Source organism: Python bivittatus, unplaced genomic scaffold (genome assembly GCF_059951505.1).
Source record: "Python bivittatus isolate LINGU-HERP-01145 unplaced genomic scaffold, Pbiv_v1 ctg000440_np1212, whole genome shotgun sequence".
Lineage (NCBI taxonomy): Eukaryota > Metazoa > Chordata > Lepidosauria > Squamata > Pythonidae > Python > Python bivittatus.
This window is the reverse complement of record NW_028277063.1, coordinates 10,476,645-10,501,307: the sequence shown is the minus strand read 5'-3', so window position 1 is coordinate 10,501,307 and position 24,663 is coordinate 10,476,645. Positions and strand designations below refer to the sequence as shown.

Genomic DNA, 24,663 nt, shown 5'->3' with positions numbered 1-24,663 from the left:
GATGCTTTAGTCTAGGACACCCTTCCTGCTCCTCCTCTTCCCAGGATCAAAACTTGGGATTTGATTTTAATAAGATGGGTCTCTCCGGGGTTGCAGATCGGCTGCAGCTGGGCTTTGTTGGAAGGAAGCAGTGAGTGGAAAGGTGGAAAGCGGGGGGCGGTGAGTAGGTGAACAGAAATGGGAAGTCGTGCTGCAAAGATCGAGGGGAGAAACATCTGGAGGGGGTAAAAGGCTGGTGGACGAAGTGGAAAATTCAGGGGATTTTTGCACGGCTTTATAACCCGGTCTCCTCTGGCGATCTGGTGCCGTCGTAGCTTGTACCGGACTCTGTTTACAGTCGTACTGATTGATTGATCGACCGTATCTAGTGGGCCAAAATATTTCACAGCCATCGCTTTCCCAATTAAAATCTCTACCACCGTATTTTCAGTGCCTGCTTTTTTTTTTTAAGTAAGGAACTTTGCATCATTTAAGAATTTAGATTCTCCTCTTTTTGTTGTTTATTCATGTTGATAATTATAATTCCAGTCAGAACAGATGACTCTGTTAATTCTTGCCCTAGCCCTTGGAAATGGATCACAAGTTGGTGCATAAGGTACCCTATCTGCAAGTTAGCTTCTGGCAACAGAACTTCTGGCATCATTTGTGGAACTAATTTTATTTATTGCAATTTGTAGTTCATGGAGTGTTTTAATGATGGTTTGTCAAACACACCATAATGGCCTGGTTTATGCATAACTCTCAGCCATAAGTATGGGTTTATAAGCCACAGTGGGTGATTTGCTCATCAGCTAAGTCAAAACTCTAAATAAGCCATCCTGTGACAGCTTAGTGTGTAGTTATACCTTAGTTAACATCTTAGTTAGATGCTTGTGTACACGTGGTTTGAACAATTATAAGTTATATAAGGTCTCTGGAAGTTTTTGGGGAGTTCATATAAGTTCCTTTGTGGCAGGAAGACACAACTTCCTTCAGTTTGAGGACCACAATAACCCTTGTGAGTCATGCTGAGTCTACATTCTATAAGCAGACAGGATAGGACCCATTTTGCAGCCAATTCAGTCATTTTAAGGGGTGAAATGGGTTTCTTTAACCTCTTCGAGGCTCAAAGCAAACATTGGCTCCTTAACACACCCACCCACCCCATAATATCCCAGAGAAAAAAGGCTGATAATTTGGGCTCTGTCCACTCTGGGAGTTGCAGAAAGCAGCTTTTTGCTCCTTTGGTTTACAAGATCACTCCATGGTGTCATTTCGGGGTTGTGGGGGGATGATAGTTTGCCCACTGGTACCAGTTATCTTCTTGAAAAGCAAAGAGCAGAATGTTGGTTTTGTTCTTGAGTATACTCTCTATTCGCTTTGAGAAACAGTGAGCCCGGTAGGCTAGGCCACAGCTCTAGCTGTGCACTCAGACATGCTCAAGAACCTTACAAGGTTCCTCATCAAACAGATCAGTGTAGAATGAATGGCCAAAGATAAATAGTCTTTAAGTCACTTCTCTTTGTGAAAATACCCTGCCTCCTCCTTTTTTGTGGGTTACAAAGCAGATAATTCTAAAATAGTGTTAAGCTTGCAGTTGTTTTTCAGTGTAGTTGCTTTTGGGAATAAACTACTTTTCCTGGGCTGGTGTCTACCCATTCTTCTTCTAATCTGGCTACAAGTTGGAGTTTGAAAATTTTTTGCCTGGCAAACTAAGGTTAACCTTAATTATAATGAATCTGAAGGCAGTTTCAAATAATTATTTTACAAAATTGGTTTGTCTCAGCAAACCATGATTAAAATGAATTGCTATTTAGAGTAAAGCTATAATCCTATACGGTGAAATTCACTGAAATAGGAAAAAACAACTGGGCATGGAGCACTCAAAAATAGGATTTTTAGTAATGTCAGGAAATAGTTATAGTTTGAACTTTTTTTCCTGCTTTTTTCTCTCTTTATTCAGGAACAGGCATACTTTCTTGGCTGAGAACTTCTTGGCTTCAGATTTAACTGCTTTGTAAGCTACAACTTCTGGGTTAATGAGAAGATATCTTCATCCAGTTTCCAAAGTGGGAGCTGTGAGGTGGTATGAGGTCTTTCTTTCATCTATTTGAGATACCACACATGGATTTGGAGAGAGCAGGCTTGATTTTTTTTGTTGAGAGAAGTTCAGTCCCTTAGCCTCCAGGTGGGTAGAGGTGGACTTCCTTCTGAGGGATCCAAATCTATGTGACTTTTTTTTTTCAAGATGGAAAAAGAGGCCCAAGAAAGGCCTGGGTCAGGAGAAGGGCCTGTGGGACCAGGAAGAGACACTATTTCAGTACACTCTGGCGGTGCTCGAGATCTGTTCCAGTGGGCAATACCAACACAGGAAGGGATTTCCCAGTGCCTCGAAGGCCAATGGCAAGAGTACTTGAAAACAGTCCCATATCCAACCTCAGGATGGGGAGTCTCACAGTTGCCAGATCTGACCTTGTGGGATGACCTGGCTACCCTTGACCGTGTGGTTGGTGCCTGCCCGTGGTCTTGGGAAAGGGTGAGCCGCTTCCTGCCCACACTTAGGGCTGAAGCCCAGCAAGTCTTAAGTAATCTGAATGCTAGAGACAAAGGGGACCATAGGAGGATTAAAACTACTGCCGGGAGCAACAATTCAAGTACTGCTGAGACCCAGCGCCAGCGCTTCCGCCATTTCCGTTATCAGGAGGCCGAGGGACCCCGTGAGGCCTGTAGCCAGTTGCGGGAACTCTGCCACCGCTGGTTGGAACCAGAGAGCCGTACAAAGGAGCAGATCCTGGAGCTGCTGATTCTGGAGCAGTTTCTGGCAGTTCTGCCAAAGAGAATTCAGAGCCAGGTCCGAGAACGTGGTCCTGAGACCTGTGCTCAAGCCGTTGCCTTGGCAGAGGGGTTCCTCTTGCGCCAGCAGGAGAATTTGCAAAGTGAGCCCCAGGTGAGGAGATGGATTGCAGAAGTTACATAGAAAACAGTCAGTAGTTTATACTTCAGTGAGACCAAAATACCAATTATGTTGCATAAAAAACCAACACATGCCAGCAGCATAAATATACATATCTTTCAGTTTATCATGGCTGAGTTCACATAACAAGTTAAACCTTAAATCTAGATTAACAATATAACATTGCTGAGTTCATGTAAGCTTATGCCCAAACAAACCTTATGATGACTTAATGAATGTTAAGGCAGTGGTTAGGGTCCCAGAATACACGAAGCTTGTGAACCTTACCCATATCTAGTGCCTTGTTTCAAACTAAAAATGATTCTCTGACAGTTATGTGGCAGTTATTTATCCAGCTCAGAGTGTTCACATGAAAAGACACAGCTGTCCCCCCCATATTAGTCCAGTGAATCATGTTATACAATGTGTAGGGCATTTTGTATAGCAGGCTGTTCAGTCATGTTCAGACTATGGGGTTGCTGAGAGTCATTCACCAAAGGTTGAAGGTTGAATCCTAGCAAAGATGTGATTTTTGACACCCAACTGTTCATGGCCAAAAATATATATATATATATAAGTCTCCTGGGATTGGAGAGCAGGTAGGCTGCATATATCTCACAAATTATCCTTACTTGGCATTGACTCTGGGGCCCTGTGGTGGTGCCCATGTTATCAGTGTGTAATGGTATGTGGGAAAGACCTTGGGAGATGGGGCAAAGAGATGCTGCCTAGGAAACAGATAAGAAAGAGCATAGCCTGCAGCTGGATAGTGGGCAGGGCAAGAGGCTCAGAAGGGACCCTCCCTAGTTTCTTGGGCTGTAAAGGAGACAGCGGGAGAATTGTAATTTCAGACTTGCAAGATTGATGTCAGCCTTACCAGGTAAACCAGACAGGAAACACAACCTAATGAGCTAATTCTACTTTATTGTAAGGCTATGTTAACAGAATCTTGCAAGTCTGAAAGTACAATTCTCCCACCATCTCCTTTACAGCCCGAGAAACTAGGGAGGGTCCCTTCTGAGCCTCTTGCCTTGCCCACTATTCAGCTGTGGGCTGTGCTGTCTCTTATCTGACCATTCCCTAAGCAGCATCTCTTCACCCCATCTCCCAAGGTCTTTCCCACATACCATTATAGTGTGCCCAGCAACACTTTTCTTTGTGCCTGCGGTACACCCTGCCCCATCTGATGTTTTATATATTTTAATTTTAAAAATGGGGAAATTGCATCAGTTACAAGCAAAATCTGTATTTCTAACAATGTCTCTTGCACCCAGATACCGCAGAGGCATTCTTAGAAAATGCAGTGACAGATGGTACGGCCCAGAAGTTGGTTTGGAAGTATACTTGAGGCCCAAGCAAGAGAGAAGTATAGACTGAGTTGGGTCGAAACCATTCTGGGAAGCTAGAGGGGATGAGGGGAAGCAGTCCCTCCATACTGCTTCTAGTGTAATTAGCCATGCATACCATACCTGTTTTCTCAGAATGCCTATCACGTATTTTCAAAATTCCAAATGTCCCCACAGGTCCAGAAAGTTACAAACATTTGGCCTAGCCTTGCAGTCTAAACATGCAGGGTTTTCAGGCATCAGAGTGGGCAACTTGTTGGCACAAGCAGCTCTGGAGCCTCTTATTGTGGCCTCTGGTGCCAAGATAGCAGCAACAAATTCCAGCTCATTCTTTTGAAAAGGGGGGAAAGCTAAAAAAATAAAGTGTGCTAAGACCCTAGTAGGAATGTAGTACAATAGGTGCCCGTCGGGGTGGGCATCTATTACACTATGTAAATATATATCCTCAAAAAGTAGGAAGTGGGTGAAATCCTAACTCTTCTGAAATCATTGTGTTACTTTCCTTGGCCTTGTGACCATCAGTTGACCTCCTCCCCGCCAAAAAAGAAAAACTTTATTCTGTGCTTTGGCCAAATATGTAGAACTTAGGGGTAGTGCCAATGGGTTTGCAGGTGATGGTCCCCTCCTTTCTGCTTATTTACTAAATGTTCAGAAACATCTAAACAATGTTCTATATAGTAGCTAATGTTTTAGTGCATTACTTCTTATCTGCAGCTGTTTTCATCCCTGTTTTTGGCTTTATCCATTGGCATGATGTCATTTTGCTAAAAATTGTTTTTGGAAAAAGTAGGGGCTTGGATATTAACTTGCAGTGTCATTTCAGGAGTCTGACTCATTTCAGGAGGCAGCTATGAACCTCTCTGAAGGCCAGCAGGCTGCGTCAGATGCCAGACAAAGACTTCTTGCCAAGGAAGTCAGGAAACACGATAATGGAAAGGCAAGCTTGTTAGGTAAGCCTTTAATTTGCAAGTGGTGATAGTCCTGCTCTATTCAGCACAGTCTAAGGTCACGTGCTCAGGCCAATGTCTCATTCTAGATTGCAGTATTCTGAAAAGGAATGTGGAAATGCTCAAACTGATGCCAGGAAAATTTTGAAGATCCTTGGCTGATCATGAAAAGCCAAGATGAATTAGACCTAATTAGTACTTGAACAGGAAACCATCTGGAAATCCTGGGGTTATGAGATAGACTGTGAAGGCAAAACTTTTCCAGTAGAAGAGAGTGGCAAACCACCCCCATATTGGGACCTGGCTTAGAACAGGTGGTAGACCTGTAGTGGGGTGTTTGTATAATTGATTGTTGCTTTTCTCCAGGCTCTTTTGGATGATGTATTTTGTGTTTTATTGTTGCATTTTGTAAGGCACCTGGAGTTACACAGATTGGGGCATCCTCTCAATCAATCTAATAAATATCTAATAAATATTGTTGCCAAGAACACTGTATGGACATGTCCATCCTCAAGCCTTGAGCCTAAGAGATTTTACCTTATGAAGATGCTACACTTGAAAAAGGTTAATTCAGTTGTGTTATAAGAGTAAAGATTCCTCCAGCAGCAACTTTTAAGAACACGCAAATGGATTTTGGTATGCTCTGGGGAAGTTCTGATTACGATGTGCAGACTGAACTTTAATCACTGTTAGCACAAGTATTTCTTCTCATTTCAACTCCTGGGGCTTAGGGGCTGCTGCAGGTGACAATGAGAATGACAGCACAGGATGCCCTAGCCACTATTTATCTTAAGAGTCAGTGGTGGTTTACCTCTAAGAGCACATCAGTCATTTGTGGTAAAACATTTCAAGTATGACATTTTGTAAAATGTCCCACTTCTAGTGTGAAACAAATGCTGTTAGCATAAAACACATTATTTCTAATGTTTTAGAGGTATTTTGAACTCAAAATAGAGATGTTCCACCACAAGGTGTTCTAAGATGTTCAAAGCAGCCCGCTTCACTCTTGAGGTGTCCCTTTTGCACTTTGGATAGGCCATTCTGCACAATTTCACTCTCAAAACATTTCAAAACTACGTTTTACAAACTCCTAGCTATATTTCAAAAGAAGAAGATTTCTACAGCAAAATTAGGAATTGCAACCTGTGAAACCCTTTTTTTGGTGACTCCTGGAACCCTTTGACTGCACTGCTGAATTTTGGTTTCTGGGTTGGAGCAAAAACATCCACAGATAAGCCTGAAATAGAAAAACAAAGCTGAAATCCCAGCCCACGCTATCAACGTGATATAAGGTAAGGTTAAGTTTGAGTCAAACTTGATATCCAGTGACTTCATGGACATAGTTCCGTATTCTTAGCAATGATACAGGATGGGGTTTGCACTGCTTTTTTACAGGACTTTTTTCTGTCTAGCCTATGTCTAGGGATTTCTTGATTTCCCATCCAGGAACGAATGCATCCTGATCCATTGTAGGATCAGCTAAGGTCAGCTAGATGCTGCCAACCAGCTGTGCATAAACATGAGACAAACCTGCCCATTATACCCTCCTCTCCTGCCAACTACAGCCTGTGGTCCTCCGCCTCCCGCAAAATACCAAGTTGTGGTTCCTAGCCACCAACAGGTTGCCATTCTCTGCTGTACAACATTATCTCTGGAAGTTTTCTAAACAATTAATTTAGAATAAACCACTGGTTCCTATGTTGCAGAGGTATGAAATATCTGTTGCTGGTAGAAAAGAACTTTTAACAGATTGGGATATCTTTTCACTGTTTTCAAGATCTTGATCATATCAGTGCATTAAGTAACAGTTCAACCTCTGAATTTTTTTTCCCACACCATCTTATAGGTTCCAAAGTCACAAACAGAGGAGCAGAGGCCATTCAGAATCAAGAGGTCAGAGAGGAGGGGACACATGATGCTTTTGGGGGGACTGTCAAGAAGGAGAAACCCTACATCTGTATCGACTGTGGGAAATGTTTTGCGAGGCCATCAGACTTGGCAAAACATGACAATATTCACACAGGTGCCAAACCTTTTCGCTGCATGGAATGTGGGACAAGATTTAGTCAGTTGTCCCACCTGACTAGACATCAGAGAATTCACACAGGGGAAAAACCACACATCTGCAGTGAATGTGGTGGATCATTTGCCCAGAGAGCATCGCTGGTTAGTCATCAGAGAGTCCACTCCGGAGAACAGCCTTATCACTGTAATCATTGCCAACAGTGCTTCAGCCACCAGTCAGCACTTAAAGTGCATGAACGTATCCATACGGGCCAGAAACCTTATATCTGCCTGGAATGTGGGAAAAGGTTTGTTTCTTCTTCCACACTCAAAATACACAAGCGGATCCATACAGGAGAGAAGCCGTTTTCCTGTGCTGAGTGTGGGAAACGATTCATCCAACGCTCCAACCTGATTTCGCACCAACGGACACACTCTGGGGAGAAACCTTTTTGCTGTGCAGTGTGTGGAAGAAGATTCAGTTACCCATCGGACCTCACTCGGCATCAGAAAATTCACACAGGAGAAAAACCATTTCCTTGTGATGAGTGTGAGAGGAGATTCACTAGGTTTTCAGATCTCCTTATACATCAGAGAATCCATACTGGGGAGCGTCCATATCGCTGCCTTGAGTGTGGGAGGAGATTCCGCCAGAAGAGTGCATTGGTAACGCACCAGAGAATCCACATGAAAGAGAAGGCAGCAGAAAAAATCAAGCCTGTAGCATCCACACAGTCACAGGAAAATAACGAACTGAAAATCAATGAGACAGAAGCAAAGGCGTGCATTCCAGAGGAAAGACAGGAGAAAGATGCCGCAGAGACTTAGAAGGAACCAACCTCAGCTTGTCTTCCTGATTCCTGATCCATCATTTTCTCATGATCTAAGGGAGAAAATCTTTAGAGGTCCTGTATTGTTTCCTTGATCACTCCCATACTTCCTCCGGTGCTGATCTTCTGAGGAACATTGCTGGACCTTGTCCCTGGTCTTGAGACTTAGCCTGGAATGTAGTAGAAGCTGGAATATTCTGCCTTGGTTTTACTTCTGACATTTAGCTGTTGTCTGACACTGATTCATTGGGGCATTTGGACAATATTTCTTCATACTGCAATGACTGGAAAAGAAATTCAAGCCCTGATTCCTTGCTTTCTTCCTATTTTCAGTTTGAAAGGATGACAAAAGCAGTAGTAAGAAGAAGGTTTTTTACTCTCCTGATTTGTCAGGTAGGAAAAAGCATCCTGCATAAGACTTCAGGAAAGATCATATTATTGAGGATAATCTACGCCATCATATTTTATAAAATGGAGATGGGAATGGGTCTATAAGAGTTTGTGAAATAGGCATCGCCATTTAATCCAAAATAAAAACCTACAGGAGAGGAGAATATGGAGCTTTTTATGTTTCAGAGGCAGCACAAGAGCTGATCTGGCAAGTGCTGAGGGCAGACATGAGGGCTCTTATTTGAGAACTTCTCAGGGGCTTCTAGTTTGGCTGTTTGTTGGATACAAAGAAGTGAAGGATTTAGACATTAGCTTGATCTACAGGGTAATTCTTATGCTATGAATCAAGGGCAGTGGAAGATTAGGAAATAGGTCATGCAGAATTTTGCACATCTTTTCACCATGTATGTTTCATGTCCTACATTTTGTGAACTTTGTCTTCTAGATCACTGAGGTGATTGATATATGGAAGTAATAGAAGTTGTGAACACTGGTTTTTGGCAGAAAGGATCTGAATTCAAATGCTCTGGAGAACTATGACTTCACTGTGTGGCCTTTAGCACGTTGTGCTCTCAGCCTGAATTGTCCATATATAAATGGAGTATAACAAGGGCTTACTGCATAGGCCTCTAGGACACTAAAAGGCAGTCAATACACTGAAAATACCATAGAAGTATTTCATCATCATTTCAAGTCTGAGGTGTTCGCCATCTTTCCGTAGATGGATAGACTATTGTCAATGATATTGCCCTGATTTGAAATCAGTTGCTGTGCAGTTTAGTGTCTGGATGAATCCTTCCTGAGAAGGAAATCCTGCTGCATTCAGGGGGGTTTACTCTCTAAGGAATATGTTCAAGATTGCTCCCTTAAGTGGATCTTCACATAGCAAAACATCTCTTAAAAATGCAGTCATGCTCAGCCTTTTTGTAGAGTCAGTATATGTCCTCAGCTGGATTTTACTTCTTTCCTCTGTTGCAAATTCTGAAAATAATTGCAAAGTTCCCTCCCTTTTCCTGCCCTCCCTCCATTGGAGAACAGCATTATACTACAGGTGCATTCTTAGCTTTGAGCTATATTCTCTGTGGCATATCATCACCCCTATTTCTTTCTTTCCACTGAGGTACCTTATTTGCCCTCTTTTCTCATTGTGTTTTCTTCTGCTATTTTCTCCTTCCTGGTTCATGGCATATCTATTTTTAAGGGTGTGGGGGGAGAAGAGGAGAATGTTCAGGATAGATAGCACCCTTCACAATCATAGATTTGCTTCTAAACTGCTAAGGTGTTGGCAATGGAGAGCTGCAGTGGTCTTATTTTTTGGCTTAGAATTTCATTATTCTGAGCTATGAATGACAATCACATTTATAATACTGAAGGAAGATCATACCTCATACTGGGCTTTGAGTAAGAAATGGTTTGTAGCACTCATGTGATGGGAAAACTAGGTATTTGGTAAGGCAATACCAGTGTTATCTATGTGCCAGTATGTTTATCTTTTAAATTAGCTGTATCTGCTTTCTGAGCATGTTTGCACTAATGGTCAGTAATATTGAATTCCAGCTCACCATGTGGAGAACATAAAGAATCATACTGAGAACCTAGACCTCACTTGTTCCTTGTTATTGGCTATGCTTGCCTAAGACTGATGAAGGTTGGAGTCCAAAACATCAGAAGACCATAGATTATCTACATTTGGCTCACTCTGTCAAAGAGCTAAATTGGGTTTTGATATACCTGGGCTTAATCATGGATGGCTGACTATAATTTTTAAAGTCTATCCCACACCTGTGCTTCAAATTACAGGGCATATTAATAATTTGTAGGTTAGACAGACTACTATTTGCAAATAAAATTACATTATTTTACATTATATTACTCTGCAATATTGCTTTTCTCTTTGTAGGGATTTATTTCTGTAGATGAGTATTCAGAAATGTGATCTGTCAGTTGTTGCCTAGAGTACAGCCCCAACAAAGGTGGGCAAGCTGTGGCCATCTAGATAACTGGTGAACTACAATTCCCAACATTCCTCATATTAGTCATGATAGTTGGGATTGTTGGAAATTGTAATTCAGCAACAACTCATCCACTCTTGCTCTATCACTTCATTACCTTGCATATATGAACCCAGTCTGAAAGAAATTGGTGCTGTTTGTGTGCTCATGAGAAGCACGTGTAGGAGAAGAACCTGCCCTAACACAGAAATTCTGCTACTGGTTATTCTGACAGTTGTCTCAACACATCTGGAAGCTATGAGACGGGAAGGGAAGTCTGGCTAACAGGGATAGTAATAAGGCAAACTTAAAGACCTGGGGCCTGGTTTCCTTTGATGCAAGGATTACAGCCTCTGCAAATGATACATGAATCTTTTTCAGTTGCGTGCCTTCCTTTTTAATATACGGATTAGTTTGATCCTTTTGTAACTCAAATTGACATGGCAGTCAATTAAATATGTATATTTCACCCTACTATATTACTTCCAGTGAAACTTTCAATGAATGGAATCCAACAAGTTTCAAACATACAGATAATTCTGTATGTATCTACTTAGAGGTAAGACTTATTAGTTGTATGTCAAACAGGTATAGAATTGTAGCCATAGGTGGAAATTCTACCTGGGTGGAAGTATTTGGGAGGGGAAACAAATTGAAAGTACAAAGCATTGGAAGGTGAAAACTGACGTTTAAATGCTTTGGTTTATTGAGAGACTGGCAGTCATAAAAGGCTGAAGAATGTCCAGTTTGCGGATTAACATTATATGGAGATGCTGAGGGGTCTTAATTCATTTCTGTACAACATTTTCCATTATTAAAGTTGGCCATTTGTGTGTTTATGGGATAAGGGCACCTATCATTCCATATATTGAATGTGGCCCTCTCTTTCCTTCATCATATCCTTTTGTACAGCCAGAAAAATGAGTATATGGTATCCTAATTGCATAACTTCATTGTCTACATTAGACTAGGGAAAATGGTATTTCAGGGAGAGAGAAAAGTAAACAAACCAAAAAACCCAACAAGGTCATTGCATGTAACAATAATCACTTAATTTCATTACCAACAATTCAGCCCTACAGAATAGATGGCATTCAGTTGAGAAGCCCTGCTATAAGGTGTAGGCCTCATGAATATGCATAGTAGGAGTTACTGGATTGATCATAGCAGATGTGATCTGGTGTTCTGAACTGATTTGTTAATTTTCTTGCCGTTATATTGTACTTCCACTCTTCTTTTTTATGGGAAAAATTGAAAAGTGGGAGGGAAATACCTGTTGAATTGGAGTTTTGCCAAAAACCCTACCCCTTCTCAACAAACATGTATATACCTCCCACATTTAACATAGGTACCTCTAGCAAAGCTGTGAATTTAGAAGTGAGCATGAACCCTCATACCGTCATGTCCACAGTTGTTTCACAGATTGGATAAATTCCACAGTGGTGGGGAAATTGCTGCTCTCTATTTTAGATATCATATACTGCTAAAAAATTGGTTTGAATTGTTTTGAGCCTTTCTGCTTTTAGATTGTTAACATATCTTATTTAATTCCAACACTGGCAGCTCTGAATTACTTTGTAAAAAAATAAAAGTAGTGTTCATTTATGCAAGTTATTTTTCTGTTTTTGAATTAACCACTTTACCTGAAGTCTCAATGAACTTTTTTTCCTCTGAAAAAAACCCAGTGGGGATTATTATGATGCAAACTGGCATAGAATTGATATCTAAAGTAGTAAAGTTTTCAAAAGGAATGTTAGTCACAATGTTAGGTAACAAAACCAGAGTCCTGGGTGTGCAAAATATAATTCTACCCAATAAGCATGCCTTTTTATGCAATTTCTAGAGCAGACTTTCATATGCAAATCTGTTATGCTAAATCTGTTTAGTTCTTAACAGACTAATCAGGTAATTTAACTTGCCAAGATACTCCTTGCAGTTTTGCAAAAGACACCTAAGAATTTAAGGACTTTTAGTAGCCCAGTGCAGGGTTCATAAAAAATGTATGCTAGACATAACAGTCCTACATAGATTTACTCAAACTAAATTCCTTTGTATTCAGTGGGATTTAATGTCTGCCTGTCTGACTATCTACACATACATAAATACATACACATTTTATATTATTCAGAATCATTGTTAGTTTTCTTTTAGATGGCTGGATGATCAGTGTCTGAGATATTTTCCATCCCTGCCTTCTGCACCTTAAAACGGTGATCAGAATCTATGTTGTGATCAGTGATCAGAAAAAAACAAAGCCTTTTGAAAAATAGATGTGTGCTCAAAGAAGGAGTATAAACTGTTCTGGGAACTTGAATCTAAGGGAAAGGTACCCTGTTTTTTTGAAGAAGGGTTTTTGGGGCCTTTGAAGGAGTGATAGCCCTTCCTAAGATCATTTCTGGATTTTGGCTAATGCCCATTGATATAAGTACTGTTCTTTTAAACAGTGTGTTATATACTTTTGCTTGATGACAGTTACTACACTAATTTGCTTTACACTGAGAAACCTGTAGTTTCATTCTCTTGATCTTGCTCAGTGTGACAGAAATGCCTAAATGCATATCTGAATGCACATACATTTCCTAGTTTATCTATGCAGAGATGGTAGCTCTGAAAAATTGTCTAGACCTGCTAGAAAATAATGTACTCTCCTTTTTCATATCTGGGTCACAAAGATTCTTCCAAATTGGATGTAAATGTTATTTCTGTAAAATGAAGAAAAAATAAAATCTAGCTGTTATTTTGCCTTATTGCTTCCACTGATGTAGGATGGAATTCATATATTTATATTTGACTTCCTGGCTGGGGGTTCTTGAAAGTTGAAGACATCATACTGGGGAAAATTACTCTAGGTCAGTGATTCTCAACCTTTTTGAAGCTGCCGCCCCCCTAAGGAGTAGAAAATTTTTCAACGCCACCCTTTGTGAAAATCCTGTAATTTAGGGTATGGGGAGGTGGGGGGGGGAATTACTGAATTATAAAAGGCAAACATTTTAAGTAATTTTTTTTCAATAGACTTACACACCAAATTTGTTCGATTTAACTTGAAACTTTTCCCCTGGAAGGTAATTGCATTCCGTTTATTAAAATTAAAATGACTAATGCAAAAAAATAAAGAACTAATAAGCGCACTTACCTAGCCGACTGGCCAAATAAACAATGAAAGTAAATCGAAACTGAGGGGAAAAAACAGAAATGAAGCGAACGAAAAGCAACTCAAGAAACACGGGTCAAATCAAACATTCATATTGAAAGGACGCTCAACGCACGCACTGTGATTAATCGCGCGGGAAGACACCTGACGCATGCGCTGTGCTGGTTGGGATCGGAGAAGAATCGTAGTGTCGAGTTCTTCAAGGTCAGCCTACCTAGAATACAAATTCGTCTCACCATTCTTAGAAGCGCGTGAGGGCAGCCGTCGCGTAAGTTCGTTTTATTGCTGGTACAAATGGTGTAAACCGGATAATCGATTTAATAATTTTTGGGGGAGTTTTAAAATTAAGTTCGAATGCCAAAACATGCTCATCGCCCCTCTACCGCCCCAAACATGCCCACCGCCCCCCTACCGCCCAAAACAAGTTCACTGCCCCTCAGCATCTTCCCACTGCCCCCCGGGGGGTGGTACCGCCCCCGTTGAGAACCAATGCTCTAGGTGATAATGCTGTCTTGACCCAGACAGAGACTACAAAGAAGAAGAAGGGGATCTATTTATTTTTTTCTATGTTCTACCTTTCTAGACCTGGCATCAAACACAGATACATGTTCATATCCTGAGTAAGCAAAAAATATACATTTGTTCTCCCTGCTAAGTGACCTGCATTATTGTTGCCGCTACTCTTTTTATTTTTTATAATATTTAAACTAGGGTCTGCACAGACACCAAGTGAGTAAAAAAAGAACTGCATTGTCTGCTCAACATACTTCATCGGGTTTGGGGTGGAAATGAAAGTGCTCTGTTTCCCACCCTCAGTCCTTCGGAGTTAGGTAGGATAGAAAACAGGTACAACAAAAAATAATACTTAAAATTTTTGGACTCTGTATAGAAAATGATTGTCTAAGACAGCATATTGCTGGAGATGTAATAAGGACAATGCTTCTTTAAAACACATGTTTTTACAATGTCATATACTTACTAAGTTTTGGGAAAAGTACTGAACAATGTAACTGTGCGACAAAAGCTAATTTTTTCAGAGGATAATATTCTCTTGAATTACGTACATACTACATGGAACTTGACAACTGGACAACGTAAATGGATCTCTATGTACTTACTATGGCTAAAAGACTGATATTGCAGCATTGGAAAGATAAATGTATGTGTCAAAAAGTGTGATGCTCAGTTCCCAACGAAAGCAATTTCAAGGATTTTGACAGGATGGCCCCATTCACTCAATGGACTGAAGACCTGATTGCACTTGCCACTTATGAGAGGATTGCCTATAGAGGTAGACTTTGTATGGACAAGTATAACGAAATACAGGACTCATTTATACAAAATACAGTAGGTTAAAAAAATGATAAGTCATATAAATGTATTAGAATACATACTTGAATAATATTTGCATTAGGTAAGTATATATAGAATTGTAGCTGTTAATTGTTATAATGACAATGACATATCATACTGTGTTTTTTTCTTTATTTTTTTCACTTCTTTGCAAAACACTTTTTTTTCCTTTGATGATATATGTGTCTCCATCATTATCATTGTTTTCCTTTTTCCTTTTTCTTTTTGTTATTAATTAAAAAGCTATATAGATATAGATATAGTAGGGTAGAAAACAGATTATGAAATTTATGTATATTTAATAAGAGATAAATAATTGCTCCATTTCAGAATACAGAATCATGACATGACTGGCATTTAATTTCCCAGATTTAAAAACTCAGGGTAAAGTGGTACAGTTGGTTTCTGCATCCAGCTGCAGTCTGGTAGTGATCCCCATATTTTTGCATTGGGGGGCAAAGTTGTAATTTTGAACACAAGCAAAATGGCTGCTGGAGGGTCACGGCCAATCATTAAATGGCTGCCCTCAGGGACATAACTAGTTAAAAAGCAACAAGTTACTAGGATGTAATTTAGCACTCCTTTCGCTCAGCCTAGAGGCGGCTGCTTGCTGTCCCTATTTACTAGGGGAGGCCACTTCCAAGCCAAGCATAGCATTGCATTCATTCATTTTTATTTTCTAAATATAGGGTGATCACATAGCTTTTGCAACATGCCAACTTACCTTAAAAAATTAAAATTGGGAAAGGGGAAATAATTTTGGCAGGCCCAAAGTTATTCTCTGCAAGAGTGCTTGGACCCATTAGCACCATGTTGAGTATCCTAGTGTAGCCTGATTTATAGGCAATCCCCATCCTTGTATTACACCAAATGTTCAAGGTCATATCCTTACACATGGCTTCAAATTGGAATCCACTTTTCCTCCCTCTTCTGATCTTGCACTTCAGCTAACATAGGTCAGCTGCACAGGTTACACATTAACAGCCACCCAGGATGTGCTTTGGTGACAGAAGTGAGCAAATTCACAGGTTAAAGCAAGGGAGACAAATGACAGATCTTAGAGAGGTTGAGGAAGCTGGCAAAAAAAAAGGGGGGGGAATGTAGTTGCCCAGGTATGTTTTTGCTGCTACATCCTATGCATTTAAATATACTTGGATGATGTTCTTTGAAGGGCAGTAAGAGATTTTCCTTGGTAAGACTAGAGGTCTTATAAAGTGACAGCTTTGAAGGAATGAGTTGAAGGGGTCAGAAGCATGAGAGAGAAAGCAGAGGGCAAGGTCCCCTGAGGATCAAAAGGAAATACCCCCTCCTTTGTTGTCAGAGGCCAAGAGTGGAAGTACAGGTAGTCCTCAACTTACGACCACAATTGAGACCAGAACTTTCATAGCTAAGCAATGCGGTTGTTAAGTGAGTCACCCAATTTTATGACCTTTTTTGGTACCATCATTAAGTGACTCACACAGTTGTTAAGTGAATCCAGCTTCCCGCATCGGCTTTGCTTGTCAGAAGTCCCCTGGGAAGGTCACAAATGACGATCATGTGATCCTGGGATGCTGCAACCATCATAAATACATCTGGTTGCCAAGTGCCCGAATTTTGATCATGTGACCACGGGGATGCTGTGATGGTCATAAGTACAAGGACTGGTCGTAATTCACTTTTTTCAGCGCCACCGTAACTTTGAACGGTCATTAAATGGTCATAAGTTGAGGACTATCTGTAGCAATGTCATTTTGATAATAAATTATTGTGTCCCTGGACTTTAAAAGTTCTGAAAGAAAAAAGTGCATTGCATTATTTCATCAGATTTTAATGTACACAGCTCAGGCACAACTATTTTTGCGAAGAGAGGATATCTGGTCATCTTTCACAAACAAGGTTTCCAGTATGGGGCCCATTTGAGTTTGATTTCATTGCACCATTGTTTAATGAACTATGTTTATTCAACTATTGAAATTCAGGTTATGAGTAACAGACAAGAACTGGTAAGACCTGATTCAACTTCTATTCAGTCATGAAGCCAATTAGTGTCCTCAAGCCAATCAGCACTCAGCCTCACTTATAATCTGAATTCCTTGGATGAAGAGAAGGAAGGATTATAAACATATATAAGACATTCAGATTAGATTTAAACTAAGCTAGCTGAAGTCTGGCCTCACTGAAATCTGTGGTCCATCTTAGTGGTAGCTGAAGTTTAGTCCCTTAGAATTAAATGCAATTATTTATATCCTTTGTAGAAAATCCTCTACATCTGACAGTTTTGCTTTTCCTTCAGCTCTCTGAAGCTGAGTTTTGGTGTTCTCACATACCTCTTCAAGGCCACCAAGCTCTGGGTCTTCCTTCTACTCACATATACGCAATTGAAAATACCACATCAGTATCTCTGGGATGACTTCCTGGCTCTCAGTCCTGATCTGTGTGGTGGCCCACTGAAGGAACTCCCAGATTGCACCAGTCAGGAAGTTGCAAGGCATTTTTCCAAATTGTGCCAAGCTGGTTGAGGAAGCTCCTCCATCACTGAAGCAAACAGGGCAGTCTGTAAACTCTTAAACCACCACAGACTCCTAAATTACCACTTGCTTTATGGCTAGTTTTATTCCACAGATAGTGTACTTTCACACAGAAGAAACTGGCTTACTCTGCATGTATGAGTGTGTGTGTGAAAATTGGCTAGATGGGAAATGGAATATCACAATGCAAGCCCTGCCTCTTTCGTACATGCATCAACACATGTATGTTCAAAAGGGACAAGGCTTGGATCATGACGGTACACCTGCCATCTTGTAGATTTTGACTTCTTGCGTGTGTTGCTGAATCTTATCATGCTTGCATAAACAGTAGCAGGAGTTCCTCAAGACAGCCCAATGGGGAAATCCATAGTTTGTAGATGGGATGTTTTGGAGTGACCTTCTCTTTAGCAGGCAGCTGATGCCTGCTGTTGGTCTCAGGCCAGTGGGTAACTCAGCTGACGCAGAACAATGGCAGAGAATCTGAACAGCCTATGGCTGCTTGTAGGCAAGAAACGGAGATTATGGCTAAGGGAAGCCTGTTGCCCTGCAAGGAAGATTCTGGTAATTTGGAAAGATGTCAGTATTTCAGGTACTTCTCCTACCAAGAGACCAGGAACCAGAGATCTAAACATATCTGAGAGCAATTCTTAACCATTTAGCCTAAGGAAATCCAAAGCCACTTTCAGGAACCTGGCCCAGAGAGCCAGGCAGAGAGTTTCCTGCTAAGGCTGAAGGAAGGCAAGAGACTGGAAGAGCAGATAACAATGTTTACACTAGTATGTCATAATCCTGAGAACTTCTGAGGCAACAAAGGAACATGTATTGAGAAGTAGTATCTTCTTTAAGAATTCTATGCCCTTACCTAGCAGTCGGCCCCCCTGAAGGTTTAATTTATGCCTGACATGTAGAATTGGGAGGGCAGAATATCAGAGGAATTGTCCAGCAGGGGACTGTGGTAGTGGGTAGTCCAGACTGAGTCCCCGGCAAGCTGCCTCTGATGTTTCCCGATCCAGACAGAATTTCTTGAAGCCATTTTAGAACCAGTTGGCATCAGGAGAGGGCAGAAACTTTGATCAGTAGTTTTGATCAGGGTCACCAAAGGAAACAAACCCACAGGTGCAGATGTCACCTAGTCACGAATCCTACAGGAAATGACATGTTTGCCTCTAATCTTTTTAGGAAACCTGTTGCTAACCCTAAAATTAATGATTAACAGCCCTGAAGAAGTCATTTTCAGTAAACCATATCCCTGAACTTGTCTGCATTGATCCTAGGTCATTAGTAACCCTTTTTTTAAAAAAAATGTTTTGAAATGCACTATCTGAAATGAACATAGCAATCAGCACCACCCTCACCCATTTTGGGGTATTTTCGAAGCAAATGAAACCCAAATGTTTTAAAGCTGTTTGACTTTTGAAATCTATATTTCTGTGGTGTTTTAAATGCAATGCTTTCAATGAACATAGCAATCACAGCAACACATGTAGAACAGGAGCGGGGCTTTGTGTTGTCCAAGCTGCTATCTTGACTTTTTGACTCTGCTATGAATGTCCCTGCTTGAATGAATTGTAAAATGAATGTTTGTAAGAGTTCAGTTCATATCGTGGCCAAAAACCAAAACAAACAGAAGACCCTTTTCCTGGCAATTCTCAATCAGGAAGAAAAAGAAAACAAGGGATTCAGGGAAGGGAAGGACTCAGGGAAAGGAGGGCAGCCGAAAGAGAGAGAGAAAGAGAGAGAGAAATGGTGTCAGAGAGAGGAAAAGAGGGTGTCCCTGTTTACCACAATCAGCTTTGCATTTCCAGACTTTGGGCTCTGGATCTAATGGGTTTATGGAGGCTTTATTTTGTAACCAATGTTCCTCTGGGAGGGGAGTGTTTTGATGGCCAGTTGGTATTGTTTGAAGAATTTCAACATCTAAAAGCCAGTTTGCCTATGTTTGAGGACACTTCCTACTCCTGCTGCTGCTGTAGAGAGAACAAAGAGAGGCTAGCAACTGTGCTAAAATCCTGAATGCCAATTCCTCTGCTGATGAAAGACACACTCCCTTCTCCAACCCCACCCCTCTTATTAGCCCAAGAAAGAACTATGATAGTATTATATTACAGAGACCTTGGATTTCTGTTCTAAAATCTGTCTTGCTCTGAACCCATTTCTACTGAGTTGTATTTCAGTAGATCTCCTGAAAGGCTATTCTCTGAGACCCAAAAGAAAAAAAGCCATCTCCCCAGCAACAAACTTCAAATTTCTAATCATTTTAAGGCAGCTCGAACATGTTAGATTCAGTGGAAGGAATTAAATGGAAGAAGAGGCAGAGAATTAGGAGAAAAAGGTTAGAGAACTAATCAGGAGTCTAGTTTGACTAGAAGGAGGGGTTACTTTTTAGGAACTGGAACAACACTTTTTAGTACATTAAAATTCAGTAGCACCTTTTGGAGGGGCTACAGTCAAATTTTGGGGACCACTGGATTGTACACTGCTTTTCTGAGACATAAACCTTTGAATCATTAAAGACGATTTCATCAGCGACATTACGTCTTAATTATAGCTTCTTTCCTATTATAAAAAAACATTCATTACAAGATAGCCAGTAAGTTTCAAATTAAAATTCCTAGTTTCACTTTTGTATTCTTCAAATGGATGGAAGGAACATGCCCATTGTCTTCCTTCAAGCCTGTGTCTGTATGTCCTGTTGGGTGAGGTCTTCTTTGCCCTCCCACACCTTCTTTCTTAACTAGAATATTGACAGCTTATTGATGGGCAGCTCCCCCTTTTTCTTTGATTTTATGTTTATTGGTTTCCCCCAATCATGTATTCTTCTTATACAACAAGAAATCTTAGTTGTACAGATTGTTCCCAGTAGAAATGCTCACAATGAAGTTACAAGACAAATATTTTCATAGTTTAGCTTTAAATATAAAATTCAATTCATCTGGATCAACACAAGCATTTCCCCCAGTTAAACCATTTGCCCATTAGACCAGTGGTCAATTTACCAAAGGTTAAAATAGGCAAGATTATAAAAGGGAGTGAAGTTTCAGATAGACATACATAGGATGGAAAAGAAATTCCATACAGATTTTAAGGGGCACAAATGGTACTATTTGCTAAAATGGCCTCTGGTGTAGCCTATATGCATTTGTCTTTCCCTACTGAAAAAAAATTGCACAAAAAAAATGAATATTTGGAAAAGATATATTAAAAAATGCCCATTTTGAGGGTAGGAAAATACAATCTCCCTGAAGCTGAACTTGGCTTCTGATGATTACATGGATATGTCCATGCTGTTTCCTTAACAGTAATACTGAAATGGTTTTTTATTGCTGTCTTCAGGAATGTTCCCAGTTTAGCCTACATCATTGATATTTCCTGGTGGTTTCTCATCCAGTAGTAAGCTGATCTTACTCTTAGCTTTTTTTGAGATCAGCTAAGGCTAGCTGGATTCTGCCACTTAGCTAGCTGATGTAATTGGGGTAGTTGTATATAAAAAAGTATTTGCCAATATTTATAATTTAGAAAAATATACCCAAACAACTTGTTTAAAAAGGGAATTTTGAAGAAGTTATAAACAACGAATGTACCTTGTCCAGCATTCAAAAAATGCAAAGAAATTTTTGATAGAAAATATAATAACTTGTGAACACCCTTAATACCAAGATGGACCTATTTCAGATTGATCTGTTTATCCTAATATGCTTCACAGATTGTCCAAACCTAAAAGCTAAGTCAGTTCAGCTCTGCTTATATTTTGATCAGGGTCTGCAGGAAGATTGATTCAAGTGTGTGAGATAGGACTTGTCTAGCCCTTATACAAGGTCTGTACTTTCTAATATTTTTCACATGGAGAGGCACTTCCATCCTGTGTGAATGTTGGCTTTTTTTAATAATTGTATTAGAGCTGCAGAAGGAAGCATGATTTCTAGGTCTTACTTTTTAGTATGCAGCAAGTGTGATCTGTGATGGTTCTAGTAGGGATATTAGATCAAGGGTTGTTGCCTATAATGAACAATAATAGTTTGAAAGCAATTTCCCAGAGCTCCATCTTATAAAAAACATTAGCATTATGGATATCCCTAAGTACTTCCATTTTGTTGTCTTCAGTCCTTGCCTAATTAGTTCAATTTCTGGGGTAGTGGGGATAGTTGTATGATCCCAGGGATGCCAGCAAAAAAAGTTCAAATCTCTAGACATTCATGCTAACAACACAAGAACTGATGACATGGTTATGGCCTCCTGTGAATGGATCATAGAATGACCTATTTTCTGACAGATGCTTCTGTATCCCTAGCACTTAAGCTGTTGTCCCTTCCCAGTCTATCAATCAGTGCTGCTTGTTGAAGGATCAGAGGGGGCTTTCACGAGGCAGATGGTGTCACCTTCAGGATCCTCCTCAGAAGTGATTTGTTCTCTTCCCCGACTATACATCTCTCGAAGACCGTTAACCATATTTGACCCAACACTGATGTTTTCCATGAAGGGTTCTACAAGAACAAAGAAACGTGTTACACCCACCTCCTTGTATTCTATTTCTATTGGATTTTTTTTTTTTGTTCCACTTGTTTCTTCACACCTTTAGTACTGAACCTTCAGGATGTTCCCCATTGCCATTTTTTCAAGAACAAATTTTATTAAGAAATGTTGTTATATTGTTCCCATACCTCTGTGGAAGAGTGTCTAAGAATGAGAATGGCTGCAAAACATGCACAATGGTTTTGCACAATATTATAAAAGCTCCTTCAGTATCTTGGAGAAGAGTCTTTCAAAAATCCATCATGGTCTGATCCATAGAGTGAGTACTATGACTATATCTTCCAAAATGGTCATTGTCCCAAATCATCAACATGGACAGAAAACTAAAGTGGAGCAAGTGTTCTGGGTCCTGTGGCATACTCTCACTTTGTAGAGTTGCTTGAGATTGATTGCAGATCAAATACAGTATATCAATTCACAAGTTTTATTCTTGTTGCACCCACCCATTCTGCCTTGCCCTTGAACTCTTTATATCTGATAGTGTTATGATTTTCATTCTGGCCATTGGGCAAAAACTATTATATTTTTGCATCTAGAATCAGATTCAGACATGACAGAACAAAGAAACAGATGTCATCTTCTGAAACTGTGAATCTTAAAGCAGTCTGTTGCACAGGGAGAGATGGATGACCTATGAATGAGCTTTTTTCTGGTCTCCATTCTGTGCATTACCTTCCAGAAGGGTCAGCAATCCAAGCTGGAAGACATGAGTCCCTAACCCACAGTTTATAAAGCCTTTTCCCCTAGAATTCCTTTGATTGTATAGAGAGGCTCAGAAACAAAGCAAGATGGGGCCAATTTGTTAGTACTTGGATGGGACTCCACCAAAGAGTTCCAGGACTATGGGCTCAAGTGGGAAGTAAAAAAAGCACCTCAGAAGACAATGGCCATCTGCTTCCATATTGCTTCAAAGAAAACTTAAAGGATGTGCCTGTATTTTCAGCAGGAGTCAAGTACAACTTGACTATACATGTGCAAATAAGGTGGTTAAGTAATGATCCAATTAAATATTTTTACAAAGGGAAAAAAAAAAGAATCTGTTATTGTGGTGGTTGAGAATAACCTGGACTACAACTTGGATTTAAGGCAATGTAGAATTCTTATTCCAATAATTATTTGTAACATAGAGAAAATGCAAAAACGCTAGTATGTGCTTTACCAGATAGAAATCTGGATCCCTCCCTCCCTCCCTCCCTCCCTCTCTCTATATATATATAAAATCAAGAGGAAATGAACTAACTGAAGTAGGACATAATTATTAGGAGGCAGCTTTTAGAAACTATGCACGTATACCTTCCTCTTTTTTTCCTACATGCTCTCAGAGAGTTTTGTGATTTTTATTGGTCTGGGCCTCATGCTAGGGGCCTTAAGACTGCCTTCCCATTAGGGAGTGGGGCTTATATAGCTTTAGATATTATATTAGCTAGTGACCAGTAGGAGGCACTAGATGACTGGTTTCATCCTTATTGGGACTCTTCAGGTGTAGGTATCCTCCATACTAGATGGTCTACGTATCCTGGGCCTGGGGCCGATATAGCTTTAAAGTTAAATGTGCTGTATGTGCAAGACCTGTGGGTTCAAATCCTGTTAAAGGATAAAACATCTCATATGGAGGATGCCTAAACTGAAAACTTCCAATAAACACAAACCGGTCACGTAGTGCCTCCTATCGGTCACTAGCTAATATAACATCTAAAGGAAGAGACTTTGTCAGCTGTTCTGCAAATAGTGAACTTGTGCGCATAAGCATATAAAATCTGGGGTACAAAAGTGGTCAAGCGTACAAAACTGTTGTTAACTTCTTACCTCGCTTCCGATTAAAAGGATTCAGTGTATATAATTTCACTCCCCTTTTCCGCAGGTAAAACAAAACACCACCAATGAGCAAAACAATAACTAGCAGGCTCAAAATGACTGCAGCGGTTTTGGCTGAGCCTGGAACGTGGGAAAGAAGAGAAATCAAGAGTGAGAGAGCTGCAATGATGTTCTCTTACTGATCATCATTCCTAAAATTTGGACTGGAGATATACCTGACTGTCCTTCACATACGGCTCCTGCATAGGAGCCGCAGATGCATTTCTTAGGACCTGCAGCTGTGGCTTGGCACTCGGTAAAGAATGACTCTGTTCCTTTACATTTCACACCATCCAGAAATGCTGGGCCGACACCCATGCCATATTCATTGCCCTTTGAGATAGACAATGCTGAACCGCAGCCCAGTTGCCGACATATCACTTTGGCTTCATTAAGACTCCAGCCAGAATCCCCAACAGAGACCCAGGAGCCATTATAGTTCAACTCTACTCGTCCAGCACAGGAATTGGGGCCATTTGCTAATCGTACATCCAAGGGACCTGGAAAACAAAAGGGAGGTAACTTGATCTTCCCAGCTGATGTGGTGTGTCCTGGTGCTCACTTTGAGGTCATTTCAGCCCCAGTTAAGATTTTAGAAATATTTGTTTTCCTCTCCAGCATTCTAAGTGTGAGTTTGATCCTTCTTGTTCAATTGTGTTTTAACTTATCCCCTGTAGAGGGAATAGGGAATGGCCTTGAAGGATAGGAGGAAGAGCTGCTACCAACACAACAGTCAGTTAAGCAGGGCTTGAGTCTGGGCCAAGAAAATAACTTGAGAAAATGTCTCAGATAAGCCCCTCCCTAGTTCATCCAAAGATAGAGTGA

At 40.4% G+C, this 24,663-nt stretch overlaps 2 protein-coding genes across 4 annotated transcripts in view; one reads left to right on the top strand and one right to left on the bottom strand.

Annotated features, from left to right (window-relative positions):
- The first annotated feature begins 40 nt into the window (after window positions 1-40).
- On the top strand, window positions 41-13,166 carry LOC103058636 (uncharacterized). 3 transcript variants are annotated; one of them, XM_025171701.2, is made up of 4 exons: window positions 41-159; window positions 1,943-2,926; window positions 5,120-5,228; window positions 7,072-13,166. In XM_025171701.2, the coding sequence occupies exons 2-4, from the start codon at window positions 2,228-2,230 to the stop codon at window positions 8,055-8,057; spliced, it is 1,794 nt and encodes a 597-aa protein (XP_025027469.1). In that variant the 5' UTR covers window positions 41-159; window positions 1,943-2,227; the 3' UTR covers window positions 8,058-13,166. The 3 variants fall into 3 exon arrangements, with proteins under 3 accessions (XP_025027469.1, XP_007436083.1, XP_087999017.1); XM_007436021.3 differs by having other exon boundaries at window positions 5,102-5,228; XM_088142891.1 differs by having other exon boundaries at window positions 54-130; window positions 5,102-5,228.
- A 6,895-nt stretch (window positions 13,167-20,061) lies between these two features.
- LOC103057442 (scavenger receptor cysteine-rich domain-containing protein DMBT1-like) overlaps window positions 20,062-24,663 on the bottom strand; it is a 36,840-nt gene continuing 32,238 nt past the window's right edge. The window contains exons 11-13 of the mRNA XM_007436017.3: window positions 24,015-24,338; window positions 23,791-23,919; window positions 20,062-21,935 (exon numbers count right to left, since the gene is read on the bottom strand). Coding sequence (XP_007436079.1) covers window positions 21,772-21,935; window positions 23,791-23,919; window positions 24,015-24,338 — 617 coding nt within the window. The 3' untranslated portion in view covers window positions 20,062-21,771. The remainder of the gene's footprint in view (window positions 21,936-23,790; window positions 23,920-24,014; window positions 24,339-24,663) is intronic.